The sequence below is a fragment of the Streptopelia decaocto genome (genome assembly GCF_964273445.1).
Source record: "Streptopelia decaocto genome assembly, chromosome: 11".
In the NCBI taxonomy this organism is placed as follows: domain Eukaryota; kingdom Metazoa; phylum Chordata; class Aves; order Columbiformes; family Columbidae; genus Streptopelia; species Streptopelia decaocto.
In genome coordinates this window covers 10,535,011-10,553,538 of record NC_138666.1, presented here as the reverse complement: position 1 = coordinate 10,553,538, position 18,528 = coordinate 10,535,011, and the positions used below count along the sequence as shown (strand labels likewise).

At 48.4% G+C, this 18,528-nt stretch overlaps 2 protein-coding genes across 9 annotated transcripts; one reads left to right on the top strand and one right to left on the bottom strand.

The window, feature by feature from the left end:
• Window positions 1-238: 238 nt before the first annotated feature.
• On the bottom strand, window positions 239-10,959 carry TRADD (TNFRSF1A associated via death domain). 2 transcript variants are annotated; one of them, XM_082063200.1, is made up of 5 exons: window positions 10,849-10,959; window positions 7,832-7,983; window positions 4,981-5,258; window positions 3,106-3,298; window positions 239-2,348 (listed from the first exon to the last, which is right to left on the bottom strand). In XM_082063200.1, the coding sequence occupies exons 2-5, from the start codon at window positions 7,971-7,973 to the stop codon at window positions 2,041-2,043; spliced, it is 921 nt and encodes a 306-aa protein (XP_081919326.1). In that variant the 5' UTR covers window positions 7,974-7,983; window positions 10,849-10,959; the 3' UTR covers window positions 239-2,040. The 2 variants fall into 2 exon arrangements, with proteins under 2 accessions (XP_081919326.1, XP_081919325.1); XM_082063199.1 differs by lacking the exon at window positions 10,849-10,959 and adding an exon at window positions 10,581-10,772.
• FBXL8 (F-box and leucine rich repeat protein 8) lies at window positions 10,884-18,010 on the top strand. Of its 7 annotated transcripts, none has more exons than XM_082063193.1 (4): window positions 10,884-11,009; window positions 11,588-11,809; window positions 15,212-15,442; window positions 15,959-18,010. In XM_082063193.1, exons 3-4 carry the CDS (start codon window positions 15,279-15,281, stop codon window positions 16,932-16,934), a joined length of 1,140 nt encoding a protein of 379 aa, XP_081919319.1. In that variant the 5' UTR covers window positions 10,884-11,009; window positions 11,588-11,809; window positions 15,212-15,278; the 3' UTR covers window positions 16,935-18,010. The 7 variants fall into 7 exon arrangements, with proteins under 7 accessions (XP_081919319.1, XP_081919324.1, XP_081919320.1 ...); XM_082063198.1 differs by having other exon boundaries at window positions 10,887-11,019; window positions 11,588-11,767; window positions 15,365-15,442; XM_082063194.1 differs by having other exon boundaries at window positions 10,887-11,019; window positions 11,588-11,767.
• Window positions 18,011-18,528: the final 518 nt, after the last annotated feature.

Genomic DNA, 18,528 nt, shown 5'->3' with positions numbered 1-18,528 from the left:
AATGGCTTAATAACAGGTCATGGAGCCACAGCCTTTGTAGAGATGGTGCCTGCATGAAGTTCTGCTTCCTTTGAAACCAAGGCGCAAGACAGCAATAGATTCACTCACACCCTGACGACATTCTCCCCATCTCTGACCCCTCCATTTCCTTTCCACACTGTGTACATAACTTTGGGGATTAAAAAGCTACAGAAGGAAGCCAGGTTCCACAGGTTTATGCTGCGGAACGTGATGCTCAGCACATCTGAGGCGTATGGACCCCAGCTGGGGAGAAGCTGGTCACCAAAATCCTCCTCATCTGGGCCTTCAGGTAGCTGATGCTCACGGCATGTGTTTTGGCAGAATCCAAGGTAGCGGCACCAGCCCCAGGAGCTCGGTCCTGAGCCCAAAACCGAATCTCACGTTGCATCCCTCCTTACCGAACTACAGCTTTGACTCCAGGAAGGATTAAGAGGGGAGTTCTGGTTTAAAAGGCGATCAGGGCTTGCCTGTCTGAAAGCCGGTCCCACCATGACAGCCAGGGGCCCAACACTTCTGTGCACACATGGGTTTTACATGTGCTGGCAGAGCTGCCCTCTGCATCAGAAATAAGGCCCACTGGCTATTCCCACAGAAAGGAAGGGCAAAGAGGGACAGAATTCATGAAAAAGGAAGTAAAAAATATATCAGGAAAGCACAGGGAACATGTCAAAGGTAATCAAGCTGCTGTTGTGCTTCATGGGACCTGTGTCATGTGAGATACTTGTTGCTTTGTTACAGGCAAAGGTGTAAACTCTGCTCTGCTGCAGCCTGCATCAACCACACCAGGAAAGTCAGCTTCTCCCACTGGAACTGGAAGCCCGAGTCAGCCCTGGGCTTTGGCTGCTTTGTCCTTTCAGCCATTTTAAACCCTCAAAGTCAGGGCAGGTAAATCCAGGCACAGCAGCCAATGCCCAATTGTCGCCCAGTGACAACGCCGCCAGGGAAAGGCTCTGTGCAAATCCCGACTCTCGTGAGACACGATGGCGTGAGCTGTCCCCTCTGGTGGGCTCGGCAGGCGGTTCCGAAAACAGCGAAGGCGCTAATTAGCAGCTGGCTGGTCCCAGGTGATCGCTCAGCACCATGGGCTGGGATCAGGATGGGATTTGATGCTGCGACAGCCCTTAGAGCAGCAGTTCCAATCTGCACTCCACAGGTAATCCGCTGACTAGGAGACTGTTTCTTTTCCTTCCAGCACTGTGTTTTGCTTTCCAAAGATGCAGGCTCCCTGGGGTTGGTGGGAAAGAGCTAAGCGCAATGTAGTCAATATACTGTTGCCCACCATGGTCCAGAAAGAGTTGGGAATCATTCTCTGAATTTGTGTTTGTCCATATTGCTTGTTCAGTGTGTGGAATTGGTTCTACAACAGCAATCTTGTGCTCTGTGGAGGACTGTGACTGTCCCAGGTAAAAGGGAAACTTTCAGTTGGTGAGAGGTGGGAAGGAGCTATCCTAGGGCAGGGCAAGACAGAGGCACTTGCCACAGATGTTCCTCATTTGAAGAATGAAGGAAAATAATATAAAACTGACTTTTCCTTAATTTCCCCTCTGCCTTTGCTTGATGTCATGCCTGAGGGCATAAATGTCATCAATATAAAAATATATACTGCAGCTCTGCAGGTGATGGCCCTGGGCCACAGTTTGAGAAACAGTGGCGGCATCTGCTTCCCAGAGAAATTGTCCGAGACACCTTCCTTGCTTTCCTCCTCTCCCCCACCCTCCCCTATGGCTCTATGACTGTCTGGCTGCTTCCCTGGGGCATTTCAGTCCTGAAAGAAGTCAGGGTGAAAGCCTCTCTCACCAGTTCCTGGGAAAGTAACGTTGATGTCTGGCAAGAGAACAATATCAGGAACGTCAGAGGTCTGTGTCGGCTTCTGCAAGTGCAGAACCTCTCCCCTCGGCATTCCTATCTACACGGAAACCTGCAGTGATTCTCAGGACTTTCCATTCCCAGATGCTGGCAGCAGTCTCACACACTAGCTAAAGCAAGAAAGCCCTTTGCAATGCCACTGCCCTTCGCGCTCTAGGAGCAGTCCTCGTTGGAATGGAGGCCCAAGAGCTCCTCAGCCAAGCTGATGAGACTATTTTCTTCCAGGGCTGCAATCAGCCGCGCTATTGTGGCCTTCTTCCCCTCCGAGTGGATAAATCTGAGAAGCATCTGATAGGCTTGTTCATATAGTCCCTCTCGGTCATATTCGAGGGCCAGGTTATCAATGACAGGATCACGCAGGGCCCGGCAGTTCTTCTGCAAAGAGCGACCCACTTGCTTCCATTTCTTGGACACGAGCTTGGCGAATTTCTGGTGGTCGTCTGGGGTGAGCGTTCTGTTGGCTGAAAGGGAGAGAGGGCAGGTAAAACACAGGGGTTTTGTGGCTGCTGTGATGCAGCGTATAAGGTTTGCTCATTATTCTGTGGAACAGGGAATCTGTTTAGGGTCCACAGAACATTATTGAACTGCTGTAGAGCTGGTCTGCTTGTCCTCCGGTGTTTTACCACCAGGGCAGGACCGTGAGTTTGGAGCAGAAGTGCAAGAGCAGTGAAGCTAAAGGACTGTCCCACCATGGGCAGGTGCTGTACACACAGCTCTGAAATCCTCCCACCACACCAGAGCTTGCCCCCGACCCTGCAAGCCTGGCAATGCCTTTTTTATTATTATTTTTTCCCTCATGGTCATCCTTTTTATTTGTTTCAGCCTTTTGAAAACAACTTCTGACCAAGTCGCCTATTTCCTACCTGAGCATCCTCAAAATACTGAAACACAGACAGGAGTTCTCTCTCCTTGGCTCTTTAGCACTGAAGACTGTATTCTTCCTTTTGGTATTAAGAAGTTTTAATATGTGAGGAACATGGAAATGACACAGGCTCTGGAGCATCTGGTTCTGTGCCACCCCAGAAAGGAAACAAGTTGAGGCCTGATCTGAAGCAGTTTGGCAATATCTTAGGACAATTATAATTCCTTCCTTACAGAATGCTGGGAAATCCTTGATTTAGCTGAGGTAGACCCCAATATGTAGTCACGTTAACCTTCCCTTTCAGGTTTTGAGGCAAGGAGGACCAAGGGCTCTCTTGGTCAGTTCCAGGTACTCACCGAACTGTTGTCCCTGAAAGACGAAGGTGACTTGTGGGGAAAGGGAGCTGCCTGGAGAAGGAAGAGGTAGAGATGGGGAGTTCAGAGATGCGCAGTCTTTTACAGCAACATTGTTGTTGATGCTCTCGTGGACAATCAGGCTCTTGAGGCATTCCTCCAGCTCTGTGATTTCTTCGTCCCGCAGGCGGTCAGGCTGTAACGCAAACAGCATCAGTGATTCCTGACAGCTTCACCTTCTCACAAAGCTGTAGATGCTCAGCTGCAAGGTGCAGCTAAAGATGATGGTGTTGAGAGAAGAGCAATGAGAATAACTATAGCCTGAGTTGTAAACTGATCAAATGAGATAGTCTAATGGAGTTCTGGCAGTAAATCTGTGAATATGAATCTGTAATGTGGTATGAAACAGGCAAACTCCCTCTCCTGGGTTTCTCACGTGCAGCAGTGAGTGCTTACAAGTTGCACAAAACTGCTACTAGTCCACATTTACTTTCAGCAGCCCTCTGCAAGAATTCAGGTGCACTGTGTGGCTTCTCTGACTTGCTCCACGTGAGGGTCAGACCCACAGAATGGGGTGGCTTGATCCAACAGCTCATGGCCACCAAAGCAGGCAGCTCCTGCTACCCCCCCTTCTCTCTCTGCCCCTTCTTTCCCTAAGTTTTGCTATTTTTGGATCTTCTCCAAGGCATTTTTTCTCACTAACCAAGAGAAAACTAGTCTGACCTCTAAAAAGCAGGTAATAAGAAAAGGAGTAAAGAACACAAAACACATGTGAAGACTCAAACCTGGCAAGTGCTCTGACTCAGTCTAGTGTTTAGCTCACATTCAGCAGGCTGGGACCAAGCACTGTCCCCAGGCACTGGCGGTTGTGCCCAGTGTCACCTCTCTGACTGTTGCACTGTGAAGCAGAGGTCAGACTGAGTCAGTTTTGGGGAACTAAGCCCATCTCTGTTGTCCAGTCAGCTAGTTCAGCAGAGGGAGGGAGCAGCAAGCAGAAGCTGACAGGGTATGGGATAAGGCTTGCATTTCATTCTCTGTGCTTGCAGAAAAGCAACCTGGCAATAGATGCTCTTGTGCCTAATCTTCCTGAGTAGATGGTTACTATCTGTTTCTCAGGACTATCTAGAGGGAGCCAGAGCTATAAGGTATTGCTAGTTCCAGGTGGAATGAATGAAAGAGGAAAGAAAGGCAATGAGTTTAGTCATGTCAAATGCCTTGGTTTTGTGGTGAGATGACAAGATCTCCCTGTTCTTGCTAGCAGGGTTAGAATGCCAGTGCCAAAGTGTGTGATGAGCTAGACATGAGGTATCACCTCTGAGAGACTTTGCCTTCACAAGGGCCGCCTACTCCCGCTGGCAGCAGATGCTGTGTGTCTCCACCCTGTCACACATTGTTGGTATAATGTGCAGAGCGTTTGCACTCAGGCTCATTTCTGGGTGCAGGTACTGTTGCTGCTCTCTGCGGAGGTGGCGTGCGAGGCAGGGGAGGAAGGTGCTGAGCAGCAATGGTTCCACACAGGACTGCTGTCCTCTCTGCCTGCCTCACAGGTGTGTTGAGGAACACCTCAACTCCACTGCACCTTCTATAATTCCTCCTCTTGGCAGTGGTAACACTCATACTAATTGTTTTATAGAGAAATCGTAGTGATTTAGCAGAATCTCTGTAGGCTGTTTTAGGTAACTCTATTGCCCTTCTAGAAAAGTGCACAGCTCTTTTGTGAGCAAGGGAAGAGCTGTTTCTCCATATTATGGTTGAGAACTGAAGGATGGAGAAGTCAACAACCCAGCATGCTGCAGCACAGCGAGATTTGCACCCACCTTCCCGAGTCCCGTGCTACCGCTCCTCATTGCTGCCCAGCCCCCTCCCGCTCTCATTCACCTTTTCTCTGTAGATGCACTCCAGGCAGCGATCCTCATCCTTCAGCATCTTGTCGAGGTGCTCGTTGCCAGCCTTCAGCTCCGTTTCAAGAGACACCGTGGTTGTGGCCAAAGAGAGCTGGAGGTGATTCTGGAGGGACTCCTGGAGCGCTCCTTCCCGGTAACTCCGCAGGAACCGGCGGCAGTTCTCCTGCTTGAGGAACTTGAGCTGGACGATCAGGTGCGGGTGGCTGCAGTGCACTTTGAGTATTTCCGCACCATTCATGCTGCCGGTGGAGTCTGGCAGGGAGAAGTGAGCAGAGTCACTATCCAGGTATGAGACAGACAGCCCAGACCCACTCCCATCCACCACTAAGCCTGCAATGGAGCAGCTTATGAATTCTCTTCTCTCTCTGATAAAGTCCTCTGGAATGAAAAACCTGTATGTAAAACCAAGAGGAAAGGATTAAGTTTTTGCTGCCCTGCCATCATCAATCCTCATGAAATATGGAAGCCATATGGTACTACAGCCCAGGTAGTTATTCTAACATGGTTTATTAGTGGAGGCTTTAAGTTTGAGGTTCCATTTCCAGGACAGAAATGGCTACACTAAACCAATAGCACAGGGAAGTTTTACAGATGAAAGTGTATAGTTCAGCTCAGTGCTCAGTCAGACTTCAGTCCTTGGGACTGGAGTTTTAAGCAGTGATGAAGGTCCCAGAAAGAGACACAGCGTTTCCTCTCCACCTCATGCCCAGAAGTACCATTTGGCTGGCTCAGAGCCTTCAACACATCTCACAAATGGCAAATGATAGTTCCAGCCACAGAAAATGAGGATGCTTGAGACTGGGACTTGACTTGTTAAGCTTTTTTGCACAGAGAATTAATTAATGGTAAAATTTAAGCAAGGGGAAGTCAGGGATGTACCTCCTAATGTTAGTGTGGGGGGAGCACGAGCGACATGAACAACAGAAATTGGTCAGGCTTTCATTCTTCCTCCTCCCAGCAAAATTTAATTTTGATTAGCTGTGCACATCGACCTTGTCTCCACAGGGATTTTATATGCTGATGATGACAGTTCAGAATATGTGGTTTTTTTCTTTTTTGCAGCAGAGGCCTGTGGGAGGCTGCCTGTACTGCTTGCAGACCCAAATTAACCTCTTGGCCTGTCATTTCACAGGGCTAGATGGAGGTGCCAGCTCAGACTGGCGCTACATCGGGTATTTCTAAACCACGTATTATTTAGACATCCCAAGAATCCTAAGGCAAAGCAGACTTGTGTGCTCCCCATTAGGCAGGACAGGTGACTTGGCATTTAAAAGTATGTGATCTAACAGTGGCCTTACAGGGTTTACTGAGCCCTGGCTGCATCAGAAAGTCTAGTTTGTCCTTATGTGTAACTGGGACAGGGGGCTAGGTACCTAAAAGTGGCATTTTAATTCACCCTGGCTGACAAGAAAAGTATTTTTATTGCTTCCTTCATGCTTCGTTTTTTGTGAGTGCTGGTTAAAAACAAGAGGTTCCTTAAGAAGGTAGAAGGGCTGGGGAAGGAAAAGCTACACAAGCATGGAAATGTCTGCACACAGACTGGTGTATGACGCAGCTTTATAGCTACCTCAGAAGAGAGGACTTTGCACACATTTCTTCACGGAACTTCAGACGGCTTCAGATTTCATGTCCTTTTTAGGTCTGAATAAGCATGGTAGGATTTAGTGGGTTTGTGGGCTTTCCTTTAAATGCGTGAGTGGATTCACATTCCAGTGACACAAAACACACATAAATCGAGCCTAACTGGACAACTGTGTTGGGCTTCCTGCTGCTTCACATCTTTGGATTGAGCTGCAAGATGAGCAGACCTGTACTGGATAAACTAGCTGACTTCGTTAGACTGATGATTACCAGAAGAAATTACAGCATAGTTACACAGGCCAAGTTATATTGTATATAGGTTCAGCTGTATGACAGGTAAAGAATACCATGAGAGTCATTCTAGGTAAATATTATAAGCTTTTCAAATTACTATTATTCTGCAGTCAGACTGGTGCAAAGTTGGGTAGAGAAACATAGTTTTAAAGCCATTTGCACCTCAAGTCTTTTTCTGATACGAATAGTGTTAAATACAGTTGAAGCTAATGTAGTTATTCAGAAAATAATTTACACTGGGTATCACTCATTTTAAAAATCGGCTTCTCAAAGTAGAAATCGTGTTTCTGTGGTGGCATAAAGACAGAAATTAAATCTCCTTTCATAGCAGTTGCAATATCTCCCTCTCTTACATAAATGGGTTTAAACAAACACTCATAAAGAAGGACAACTCGTAGGAAAGTTCAAGTTGGAAGGAAGCCCAGGAAGTCTCTAGCCCAACCTCCTATGCAAAGCAGGGTCAGCTCTGAGGTCAGACCAAGTTGCTCAGGGCTTTATCCAATCCTGCTTTGAAAACCTCCAAGGACAGAGAATACACACTCACTCTGGACAACTGTTTGACTGTCCTCATTGGAAAAATGTTTGTCCTTATGTTTGGTGTCTACCTCTTGTTTCAATTTATGCCAGTTGTCTCCCATTCCCCATGCACCACTGCAAAGTGTGGCTCCATCTCCCCTTCCCCATAGGCACTGGCAGGCTGTTAGCATGTCCCACCAAACCTTCTCTTCTCCAGGCTGAACAGGTCCAGCTCCCTCAGCCTCTCCTCACACGACAAGTGCTCCAGCCCTCAAGCATCTTGGAGCACCTCTGGTGAACTTGCTCTACTTTACTGTCTTTCCTAAACACAGTGAACACCAGCTTTCCTTACTCAGGAGCATGAGGTTAAAGAAAGGCACGGCTTTGCACGAAGAGATGAGACAGTGTGCCAAGATATCAGAGAGGATGGGTACCTGCTAATGCCAGCATCAGCGCCTTGAACACACTAGGTTTCTTCTGGGAGCTTTCGTAGAGAGATGGCAGAACGATGGTCTTGCACGTGGACTGGAGGAAGAGATAAGCACTGCCGATCCAAGGAGGGCAGCTGCCTGCCATCTTCAGCACTCTGCGAAATCACACAGGTGAGCTGAGAGACCAGAGGGAAAATGGCCTGATGCCAGGTGAGTGTTTAGAGCAACCACTAACCACAAGCATGATGGGATTATGGGGATTTACCCCTATTTCCTAGATGAGGTGGTGAGTTGTTAAAGCAAGTGTAACCATTAAGGAGTTTAGTTATTCTGTAAAGCACAGCACAGTGGGACATGATAACCTCAAGACTCAGCAACTCACAAAGCTCTGCATTAGTTTTCCAGCGGAGTCCATTAATTTTACAGTTTAAAGAGACTCTGAAGTAAAGAGTTTGAGTCCTTGTGCCTCTGACAGCCAAGGCAAGACTCATAATGGGGCGCCCCAGGGAGCACTCAGCAGTCCTGGTTCTGGCACGTTCACAGAGACTGAAGCCTTGTTGCAGGCAGAGGCATTTTGCCCAAGGTCCTGGTCCCCTGATTGTCCTCACTAAAGGACGTGTTGCAGAGCCCAGGGCTCATGTAGCAGGACACTCTGGGCTATCTCTTTGCTCATTTATTATTCTCCTCCCACTGTTCACCTCTTGCAGCAACGCACCTAGAAGATGGCACATCCATCTCTACATTCTCATCATGCCTGTTCCTTGCTGGCCAGCTAATGCAACCCGTCGAATGCAGCTGCACCCAACTCTGCTCCCAAGGCAAAGACAAACCACAACACCTCCCAGGCTAATAGGATACCTGGAATGGAAAAACGACTAGATTGGGCAATGCCAGATTGAGGTGCAACAGCTGAAGAGCACTTCTCTGACAGCCCAGAGACAGGCATGGCCACCTCTCCTTCCTGGTGTGTACACAAACCACCTAAGCGTGTCCACAAGCTGGTCACTGCAAGCCCCCTGAAGCCACAGAGAGCAGCGCTCAGAGCTAGTCTTGCCATCCCATCATGGTGACAAGTAGTGTGGGGCTTTTTGCTCAGCCCTGGCCCCAAGTCCTTCCCCCTCTCTCTGACTGCTTGCTTGCACCTCTGTCCCATGATCAGTTGCTTCCCTGCAGACATCCCTTCCTTCCTGCTTTCTGCCCTGTTGCTCAATCCCAACAGCCTTCCCTTGGCTGCCAAGCACTGGCCTGACAGTGTAACTACTGGCTACATCACTGTCCCTTCTGCTCAGATGTCCTTTAGCTTGTGGGTGTGAAGGTCTTTTGTCATTAGGGGCTGCCAGACTGAGGATGACCTCCCATGGACAGACTGTCCTCCAGGTGGTAGCTGGGGCTGGGAACCATTTCCATCCCTGGTAGCACGTCAAACAGAACACTGGGATGTATGGCTCATCCTGTTTCCTTACTATATCCTTAAACTGTCCCAAGCACAGAGTCTTTTGCTTGTTCAGAAAATACAGGAAATAACCAGTGAATCTTAAAATTCAAAAGGAAATTCAGGAGTTCCAGGAGTGCCTGTGGGATGCTGAGTGTTTCCAGGCCAGGAATTCCCATGTCACACAGGCCTTTTAGAAAAGCATCTCATAAAGAAAAGGAGGATGTGTTGCTGCTGCAAAGTCCAGGTCTGGTCTGAGCCTCCAAACATCATGAAGTTTGGGATCTGGGCACCCATCTCCTAGCATTTCGCAGAAGGGTAACAGAAAACTGAGTAACATCTTAGGAAACTACAGATGTGGAATATTTAAAAGATTTAACACACGGAAAAAATTACCTTTTGCAGTGCAAATGCCAGAGAGCTCCCTACCAGCCCAGAGGCACATGAAGTACAAGGAACCTGTTTCATCCTGGTCCTGTCACAGCAGCACAGATCCTGCTGCCCCTGCACCCCTTCCCCACACAGACCATGCTCTTGCTCCTCAGCAACTGCCTGGTTTGACTCAGCAGTGCTGGGGAGTCTGGAAAGTTACACCAGGCTTGGAAAAACTCAGGTAAGGAGCCCTTTGCTGTTGTGCCGCTCTGGTGTTATCACAGCAAGTAGAATAGAATAGAATAGAATAGAATAGAATAGAATAGAATAGAATAGAATAGAATAGAATAGAATAGAATAGAATAGAATAGAATAGAATAGAATAGAATAGAATAGAATAGAATAGAAAGAATAATGTTTGAGTTGGAAGGGACCTTCAAAGCTCATCCGGTGCCACCCCTGCCATGAGCAGGGACATCTTCACCAGCTCAGGTTGCTCAGAGCCCCGTCCAGCCTGGCCTGGGATGTCTCCAGGGATGGTTCATCCACCACCTCTCTGGGCACCCTGGGACAGGGTTTCAGCACTCTCAACGTCAGGCGGCTGCCTTCCTGTAACAGGAAGGGGACTCTTTTAAAGAAGAGCTGGGGCAGCGAGGCCGCAGCAGCCACTAGCCCTGGGCACCGCCGGTGGTGCCACCACCTTTTCCCCGGTGCCTGCATGTCCCTACTGGCTCAAACACCGCTGTGTGCGGACCCGTCCCGGCACCGCCGTCCAGCGAGCGGGGCAGCACCGGGGGGGGCCGGGGAGCGCCCCGCCAGCCCGACCGCGCCCGGCACGGCCCGCGGCGCCCGCCGCCCGCAGGGCCCGACGCCCCGCGGCTTCCCCGCGCCCCCGGCCCCCCGCCCCGGCAGCCCCGGGCCCCTCCAGCGGCTCCGGGCGGCTTTTACCTTCTGCCACCGCCGCCGCCCGGCCTCGGCGCCGCCGCTTCCGCCTCTGCGCGGCACCGCCCGCTGCTCCGCCGGGCCGGGCCGGGCGGGCCCCGCTGCGGAACCGGGCCGTGTGCGGGCGCGGCGGGGTAACGGAAAAGCAACAGAACAAAACAAAACATCCATTGGAATGCCAGGGGTCCTCCGCTTTCCGTGAATGTCTTCTGGTTTTGTCATACTGCCACCAAAATCCAGCCCCGAGAGCTGGATTTCAGCCCACGTTACTCACATCGAAACCAGCGGCAAGGCCAGCAGAAAGTGCTGCTTGCGGAGGCCTGAGCGGTTCGTGCCGCACCTTGACACCTCCAGGTCTCCGCACCGCAACCCGGCTGGTGGCTCCGGCGGCAGCTGAATGCCCACACAGCTTCGGTCACTTGGTCGCTCATGTAGGTGAGGATAGGTAAGATGGTCAGAAATTATTCTGTTTGGAAACCTGAAGAGCTCCCCACCGGCTGGGACTGGTGTGCATCCCTGGTCTGGTAGGGATGGAGGAAAGCGGGGTTGCTTGAACCCCTTGCGTAGTTTGTGGATGATGGCACCGCAAAGCTGGTGGGTCACTGCCGGCACTCCTCAGCTTTGCCCTATGACGCTGCTAACAAGGGTGAAAATGAAGATTGGTTGGGTTAATAGTTGCTGAGCAGTGGAGGAAGTTCAGATCTTACACCCTCCCTTCCCTGGAGCTCATAATGAAAGGGTTTCCCAGGATAAGTTGATTGTGGAACACAGTAACCGCAGCATCTGTAACAGCATCCAGGGGAGTCTGTTTGCTCAGGAGGGAAGAGGGTTGCCCAGAGAGGTGGGGGATGCCCCATCCCTGGAGACATCCAAGGGTGGACGGGGCTCTGAGCAACTTCATCTAGTTGAAGATGTCCCTGCTCATTGCAGGGAGATTGAACTAGATGACATTTACCTTCCAACCCGAACTATTCTATGATTTTATGTTAATGATGTAGAGTTTCTTTCTCCAGGCAAATCCATCAGGTTCGACGGTCGTTGCCGTCCAAGAGTGTGGTAAGCGAAGGAGGAAAGCTCCCAAAAGAAATGAGCAGGGAGTCAGGCACCATTTGTGAGAGCAGTGCTGGTGGAGGAGACCTCTGGGACCTTGCTTAGCGAGAGCAGAGCAGCGTGATACTGAGCACGGTGAACAGGTGAGGACACCTGGGCTGGGCCTCACGTCTCCTACAGGAGAGGTAAGATGGTGGTGTCAGTAGAGCTGCTGAATTCTGCTAGGCGTTCTGGTTTAGTCCTTCTTGCAGTGATTCCTGGATGATCTTCCACCTTTTTCTGAGGCAGATGAGGCTGTTAACTCCATTGTACTCCTCTGACAAGCTGAATGGACAGGTAGAGAGAATAAAGCAGCTTTTCTTAAATACATGAGAGGTTTTGTGACAAGCAAAGCGAGGAGCTGGATTTGGGTCTCCATCACTCAACCTTGAGTAGCAGGCTCCTGCCCAGGCTGCATTTGTCCTCCCACAAGCAGAGGGGTAACAGCAGCTCTCATGGTTGTTCCCAGCTGGTGAGAAGCTGGTATGGGCTTGGGTCCAGAGTTTGTGGCCATGTGCTAGTGGCCATTGCTCTGGCTTGACAGTCAGTTTGTGCCAACTCTCTGGGGAGCTAAACTTCAAACAAAAGTGAAAAACTTTATTAAAAAATTATATATATACATATATAAAGATGGCTATATATTTAATGGTATTTTACAACCACAGTATTTTAATAATATAAACTATTTTTTGGCAAAGGAAAAGCATAATTGAATAAATCCCTGAAGGGATTAATCCAGGCTGGGTCTCTTGGGTGCTCTCCTTTGAAGGGTCTGGGCCACATCCAGGAGACCTTCAGGGTCAGTAGCCTGGTGGTGCCAGAGCTTCTGAAAACCAGGCATTTACTTGCTGACAGTTCAAGAAGAAGCTCATGAGTTCATGCATTTAACGGTTAATGGGGTTAAAAAAGCCCAGACATCCCAACCTTCCTGTACAAAACAACAAGCCTGAGGCAGTGCTGATTCCCTGAGCCAGGCAGGAACAACAGGGACCATCAACCACACATGTCCTGTAAACATTTCCTACTGGAAGCTAATCTGTTTGCCATCTATTGCGGGGGTAAAAAAGGAAAGGGTAGCTGAGGCCCGAGTTTCTCTTCTGCTAATGCTTGCTGAGTTTGTGCTTTCAGGGAGGTTCCCGTGTGGGGAAATCAAAGTGCTTGATAAGCACTTGGAGTTTCACCCTGTTGTTTCCCGCTCGGGAAGTAAAGATGCCAGTGAGGGGAGAGGCTGCGGCTCAGAGAGGCTGCGGCTCAGAGGGGCTCATCCGGCACAAGATTTTGTGTGTTGGGATTCAATGGTGTGTGTGGTTGGGGAGAGAACGGGCTCTGGAGCCCTGTGCTCCCCCCAAGCCTGGCCTCGTAGGGAAGCAGGGTGTTGGGTAACGGGGGGGGACACAGGCAGTGAGGGAGGAGGATGACGGAGCTATTATATTAATCTGTGCCTTCCCATACAGGAGAGCGCAGCATCCCAGCTCCCACCCGCGGGCAGGGAAGGCGCCTCACTCTCAGCTGCTGTTTTCCAGAGCTCTGCTGCTATTTTTCCGCCTCTCCTCCTCCGCTCCTCCCTCTGGTGCACAGCTCACACTGGGCGCCACAGCCGGGAGAGCGCGGAGGACGAGAGGCTCTGCTCTGAGAGGTAACGCTGGGCCCCTCCCCGGGCTGCCACGGCTGGGGGGTCCCCAGGCTGGGGCGAGAGGCAGTTGGCCCGGGCGCGTTGGGCGTCTGGCCCGGGTTTGGCACCGCCTGTTCCTGTTGGGGCCACGGCTGCTCGCTCCCTGTTCTGGCTCCATGGGGCCTGCTCTGCCGAGAGCTGACAGCTCAGCACAGCACCCGGCAGCTCCTCCATCATCTGGTTAATATATCGCGGAGATCCTCGCTGGCTCAAGACAGCCGATCCAAACCTGGCTATCCAAACCTGGCTGTCCGCGCCGGGGCAGGCACCCTAGGTGGACCAAAGCCCGAGTGTGCTTCTTGCTGACTCAAAACCATGCAATTACTTAAAGTAACACTGATAATTTTCCCTGCCTTTCTGCTCTCAGGCCATGCTTTTAAGCTTTTCCAAGCAATCACCACAGCTAGAAATGCACTCTAACTTTCTAAAAGACTCAAGGTCCTTTTCACATGACTCCAAGGGCTTGTATTTTAATGAAAAATATAATGAAAACGTAAGATTTCATGTATGGCAAAGAGCAGTATAACATTTTGACAAATGTGTATTATTATACAATATGGTAGTAAAAGCAGCTATTAAAAAAAGTAGAAGAGCGGAGTCCAAGCTGTCGAAGTGGTTGTCAGAGAAAATAGTGAGTTCCCAGGAAGGAAGCAGGACGGTATCGCTTGGCAGTGGGTGGAAAGGGGGTTGTCGCCGATACGATGGTAGATAAGATAGTATAGCTGCTATGCTACTGCCGCCTCACACTCAAAATAATGAGTCACGCTTCAAAGCAGCATATTCTAGAAAAATGCGCAATTGTGTTCCTCTCTGTGTTATGCTTTTTGCATCACTGTTCTGCACTTGCTTCATGTTTTTCAACCCTTTCCCTGCTTCGAGGATATCTAGAAGTGCAGGCTTTCATTTAAATGAAACCTTTGATGCTGGGATAACGCTGTGACTCCAAGACCTGGGGCTTGAAAAGCCAGAGGGCGTGAGGGCATGCCATGAAATTCAGAGGGAGATTGGGAGAATTGGCCCATGCTCCAGTGCCAACCTGAGAAGGGGAAAGTTTGCAATTAAAAATCCCTCACTTGTTTATGGGAGCGTTGAAAAAAATCCATCATGCTGATAGTTTTATTTGGGCAGAAATCAAGAAGATGGGTAAACACATTTTGGAAGAAGGTGAATAAAAAAGTTCAGTAATGGTGTGATGCTATGAACCTCAGGCTTCTCGGGTGCTTATTCTTTTGCATTATAGTTCACGTGAAAGGTTAATCAAAATATATTTTCCATTTCTATGTCAGACATGTGTAAATGCAATTTCTAAGAACTGGAGTCACTGTAATAAAATGTTTTTTTTTTTCAAACTGCCACATGTTATCATAGGGAAGGACCACTGTAATTAAACTGCCGGTTCTATACTACCATAGGCATTCTCTCACTATCAGTAAAAAATGGGTATGTGAGGCTGTTTTCTGTACAGAGCTTCTGCTTGCAAAGACGTTCCCTCCCCGCCCAATTTGAGAAATCTGTCTCAGCTTTTTGACTACCAGTGCAGCAGTTCTAGAACATTCCCTTGCATTTTTATTTCTCAGAGTAGTGAAACCTCACTGCAGGAAAAAGGCTTTTTTTTTTTTTTTCCCCCCAAAGCTTTGATCTGCCATCTTTAACTCTTGAAAAGTATCATCCAGCTTCTCTGGATTGATTGAAAAAAAATGTGCAAAAAAATTGGCCAACAGATTTTCCTCATTTTTGTGTTGCATTTCAAAATTTGTTGAAATTTCATGTTTGAGAAGAAATATTAACCTTCTTTGTGACTCAGTTGCATTGGTTTGATTTGTGAAATAACTCCTAATATGTATGTCTTTCCCCCCCCCCCCCTTTCTCTTTACAGGGACTTTTGAGAATTAACTGCAGTTTTGGAAGTTTTCCCCATTTTTAAATCTGCCTGAATTGGCAAAATGCCTGCTCCGGTTCCAGAACTGTGGAATTATATCCCAGAAGAAATCCTCATCCAAATTTTCTATTATCTTTCTCTTCGAGATAGATACACAGTCTCCCAGGTGTGCAGGCAGTGGGCTACAGCTGTTTCTTCGAGCTCTGTTTGGCATTTCACAGAGATCAGGTAAGAGGAGCAGGTTTCTAATGTCCAATCATCTCTGCAGGTGTAACAAGATCATTATGTTTCCAGTGCCTGCCAAACACTTACACCACTCTACTATGATATTATTGACATTCATTTTGATTTCTGAGTGTGATATCATCTTACATGACTACCATCTTTTTATATAATAAAAGAAAATTGTGTTACATGCTGGGGTTTTTTAATTGCTGCTGCTGATTTGGGTTTTACAGGAAGTATTACAGTATGGTGCTCTAAGTTGCCGTTTGAAAATGGCAGGAGACAGTTACTAGTCAGCATCATGACACATTTCTCTGATGGGTCTTTCTGAGGACTGACTTTTCTCACCTCCCGACTCCTTCGGTGTTTGGCCTTATAGTGACTATCCAGACACCAAGTGAGAAGAAGCATCTAGGGTACCTGTTGATGTTTGTAAAAACACCAGTAAAGGAGAGTATCTGCTCTGTGCTTGCTCGGCTCAGCTTTCACAGTGACCAAGAGTGTGTTTTACCCTTCCAGCTGTGATTTGGAGGATGAGGAAGGCATGCTGCAGAGCCTGCTCCAGTTCCTCAGCCAAATCAAACACCTGAAGATTGTGTTTGACCAGTCCAAGGAGGTCAACAGAAAGAATGTGACACGCATCTTGGATGTGCTGGCAAAACAGAACCACGAACTGCAGCAGTTGTGCATTGTGTGCCACGGGGAGAACCGCTATTTCTACTCTGGCCAGGACATCCTACAGAGCATACGGAATATATGTGACACTGAAAACCAGATAGATCTTCAGCATATTGATTTTCGACAAATGCCCTTCACTCTTGATGGTGAGCTTGTTGAACTCTTGGCTACCGCCAACCCAAACTTGCACAGTTTGTTCATCAACAACCACACCCTGGTTTGCAATGTGGCACCAGACACTATTAGGAAAGTTCTCAGAGTGTGTCCCAAACTCTCAGCCTTGGGGGTTTACTATGCCAGTTTGTCTGACGATGTATTTCAGGAACTGCTCAAGCCCGAAAGAGCAGCTTTCACCCATTTAGACATTTTCTGTGAGCGCCTGGACAAATATATACCAGTCATCTCAGAAGAGCTCTGGGCTGCTGTAAGTCAAAAGCATCCTCAACTCTGTGTAGACCTCGAGTTTGATCACACAGTCCCTGCCTGCAAAATACCTCTGATCCTGAAGCCAAATATACCTGTGAGCACACTGCAACTTAATACCTATAACTACATGGTAAATCAGATTAGGTTTGTCACCCAGAGCTACAGCAGTACTTTAAAGAAGCTGATGCTGCAAACCACGTCCTCAGAGGACTTAAATTCCTCTCTAGTAGATCTGGCCAGGCAGTGCAGAAATCTGGTGGAGATCCACTGCTACTGTGTGGTCAGCCAGGAGGTGGTGGAAGCGTTCCTCACGCACTGCCCCGCTCTGAAACGGTACACGCTGAAGGTCACCAAGGAACGGCACCCCTGGAAAGCAGTAACAGTTCAGTGACCAGCTCCTACTGACCTCCTGGGGAGATGGTGGGGATCCGCAAGAGGACAGGGAAAGAAGATTTAGGGTTAAAAGGAAAACACTGCAAAATGCCCTCTGCTCTCACTGAGAACATGCTGTTTCACCAGCACTGGCTGTTAAATATGATGCATACCTATTCTGCAGCATTTACACTCAAATGTGATAGAGAAACTTTATAGAAATATAGAGAAACTGGTTATACAGAGAAACAGAATTGCTGTTTTTATTATTTTATCTTTCTTAGTTGGGTTATGGAAGGCAGGTCTTTTCTGCTCTCCTTTATTTAGCAGTAGCATGAACGCCAGGTTTACCCTTGGGTTTTTACTGAGGACCTCAGCAAAATTTAATTTTGTTTTTACATTTTAAAAGCACCTCAAAGTCAAGCACACTGTGTCAGGCACCCAGCAACTGGTGAAATAGTGGAGGATGGGGCAGCTTCAATGCAGCCATGTTCTACCCAGTGGGGTACGTAGCCGTGCAGGTTCAGTGAGCGACAGCAACTATTAATAACTGTGGTCACCTGGTGGAAAATCCACTCTAACCTTGGTAATTCCTCTTGTGGCATTTCAGGGATGGTGAGCTCACCCATTATCCAGTTGTCAAGTAGCTTCCAGCTTGGAAGGACATTACAGGAGCTGAATTTTCTTAGTAAATACAAGCAGGAGAAAAAGCACTTAAGGAAAAACATTGACAAGGTAGTAATAAAAGGTACATGGCCTGAAACTTCCCTTGTCCATCTTGTCTTTCTGTTGCTCAGGAATGCAGATTTCCAGGTCATTATTTGAATGCCTTTTGCAAAGACTGTTGCTTTCATTTCATGGTTAGTATTTCTTAGGAGAATCAGGAGAGTTAACAGTTTTTGCATCTGATACCTACATTCACATGCAAGTTATCTTGCATCTGCATTAGAATATGTGTGTGTTGGTCTGTTGTACCAAAGATTTTGGTGGATGTTATTTGAAGAGTGGTTTCTGAGTTGAAATAATTCTGGCATAAAGATACACTGCAAGCACCTACTTAGAGCTATCAAAAGCATTTATAATAAAGCATATTGTAATCTAGATTCTATGTGTAGCTGTTTTCATCACCTTCTCTTCTGACCTAAGAGCCCAGTCATTTCTCTTGACAAATAACATGGGATCTGTAGCCAAAGCAACTTAAAATTTGGACTTTTCAAAATCTTGTCAAAGATGTGCAGCCCTGAGGGCTGGCCGAACCTTGTTCATCTGTGCCAGCCAACGTTTAGGACAAGAAAATTCAAAGATAACAATTCGGGTGCCTTCGCAAACCTGGCATTGCGGCACCTGGGCGTCCCACAGGCGCTGGGCAGGCGAGTTCACTGCGGTGACGTGCGAACCTCCCAGCCTAAGGTGCACAGCACGTGTTCCCTTTGCATGACGCTGCGCATTTATTCACAGCTCTGCGAGATCGGCTGCGGTGCATTTTCATTCTGTGTATTGTTCTCCGGGGCTGGTGATGCGATCGCATTGTGCTGAGTTTTGAAGAGTGCGAGCAGCACTGCTGATGTGACTCCCTGGGAACCTACTTTTCCACTGGCCCCGGGATAAAATTG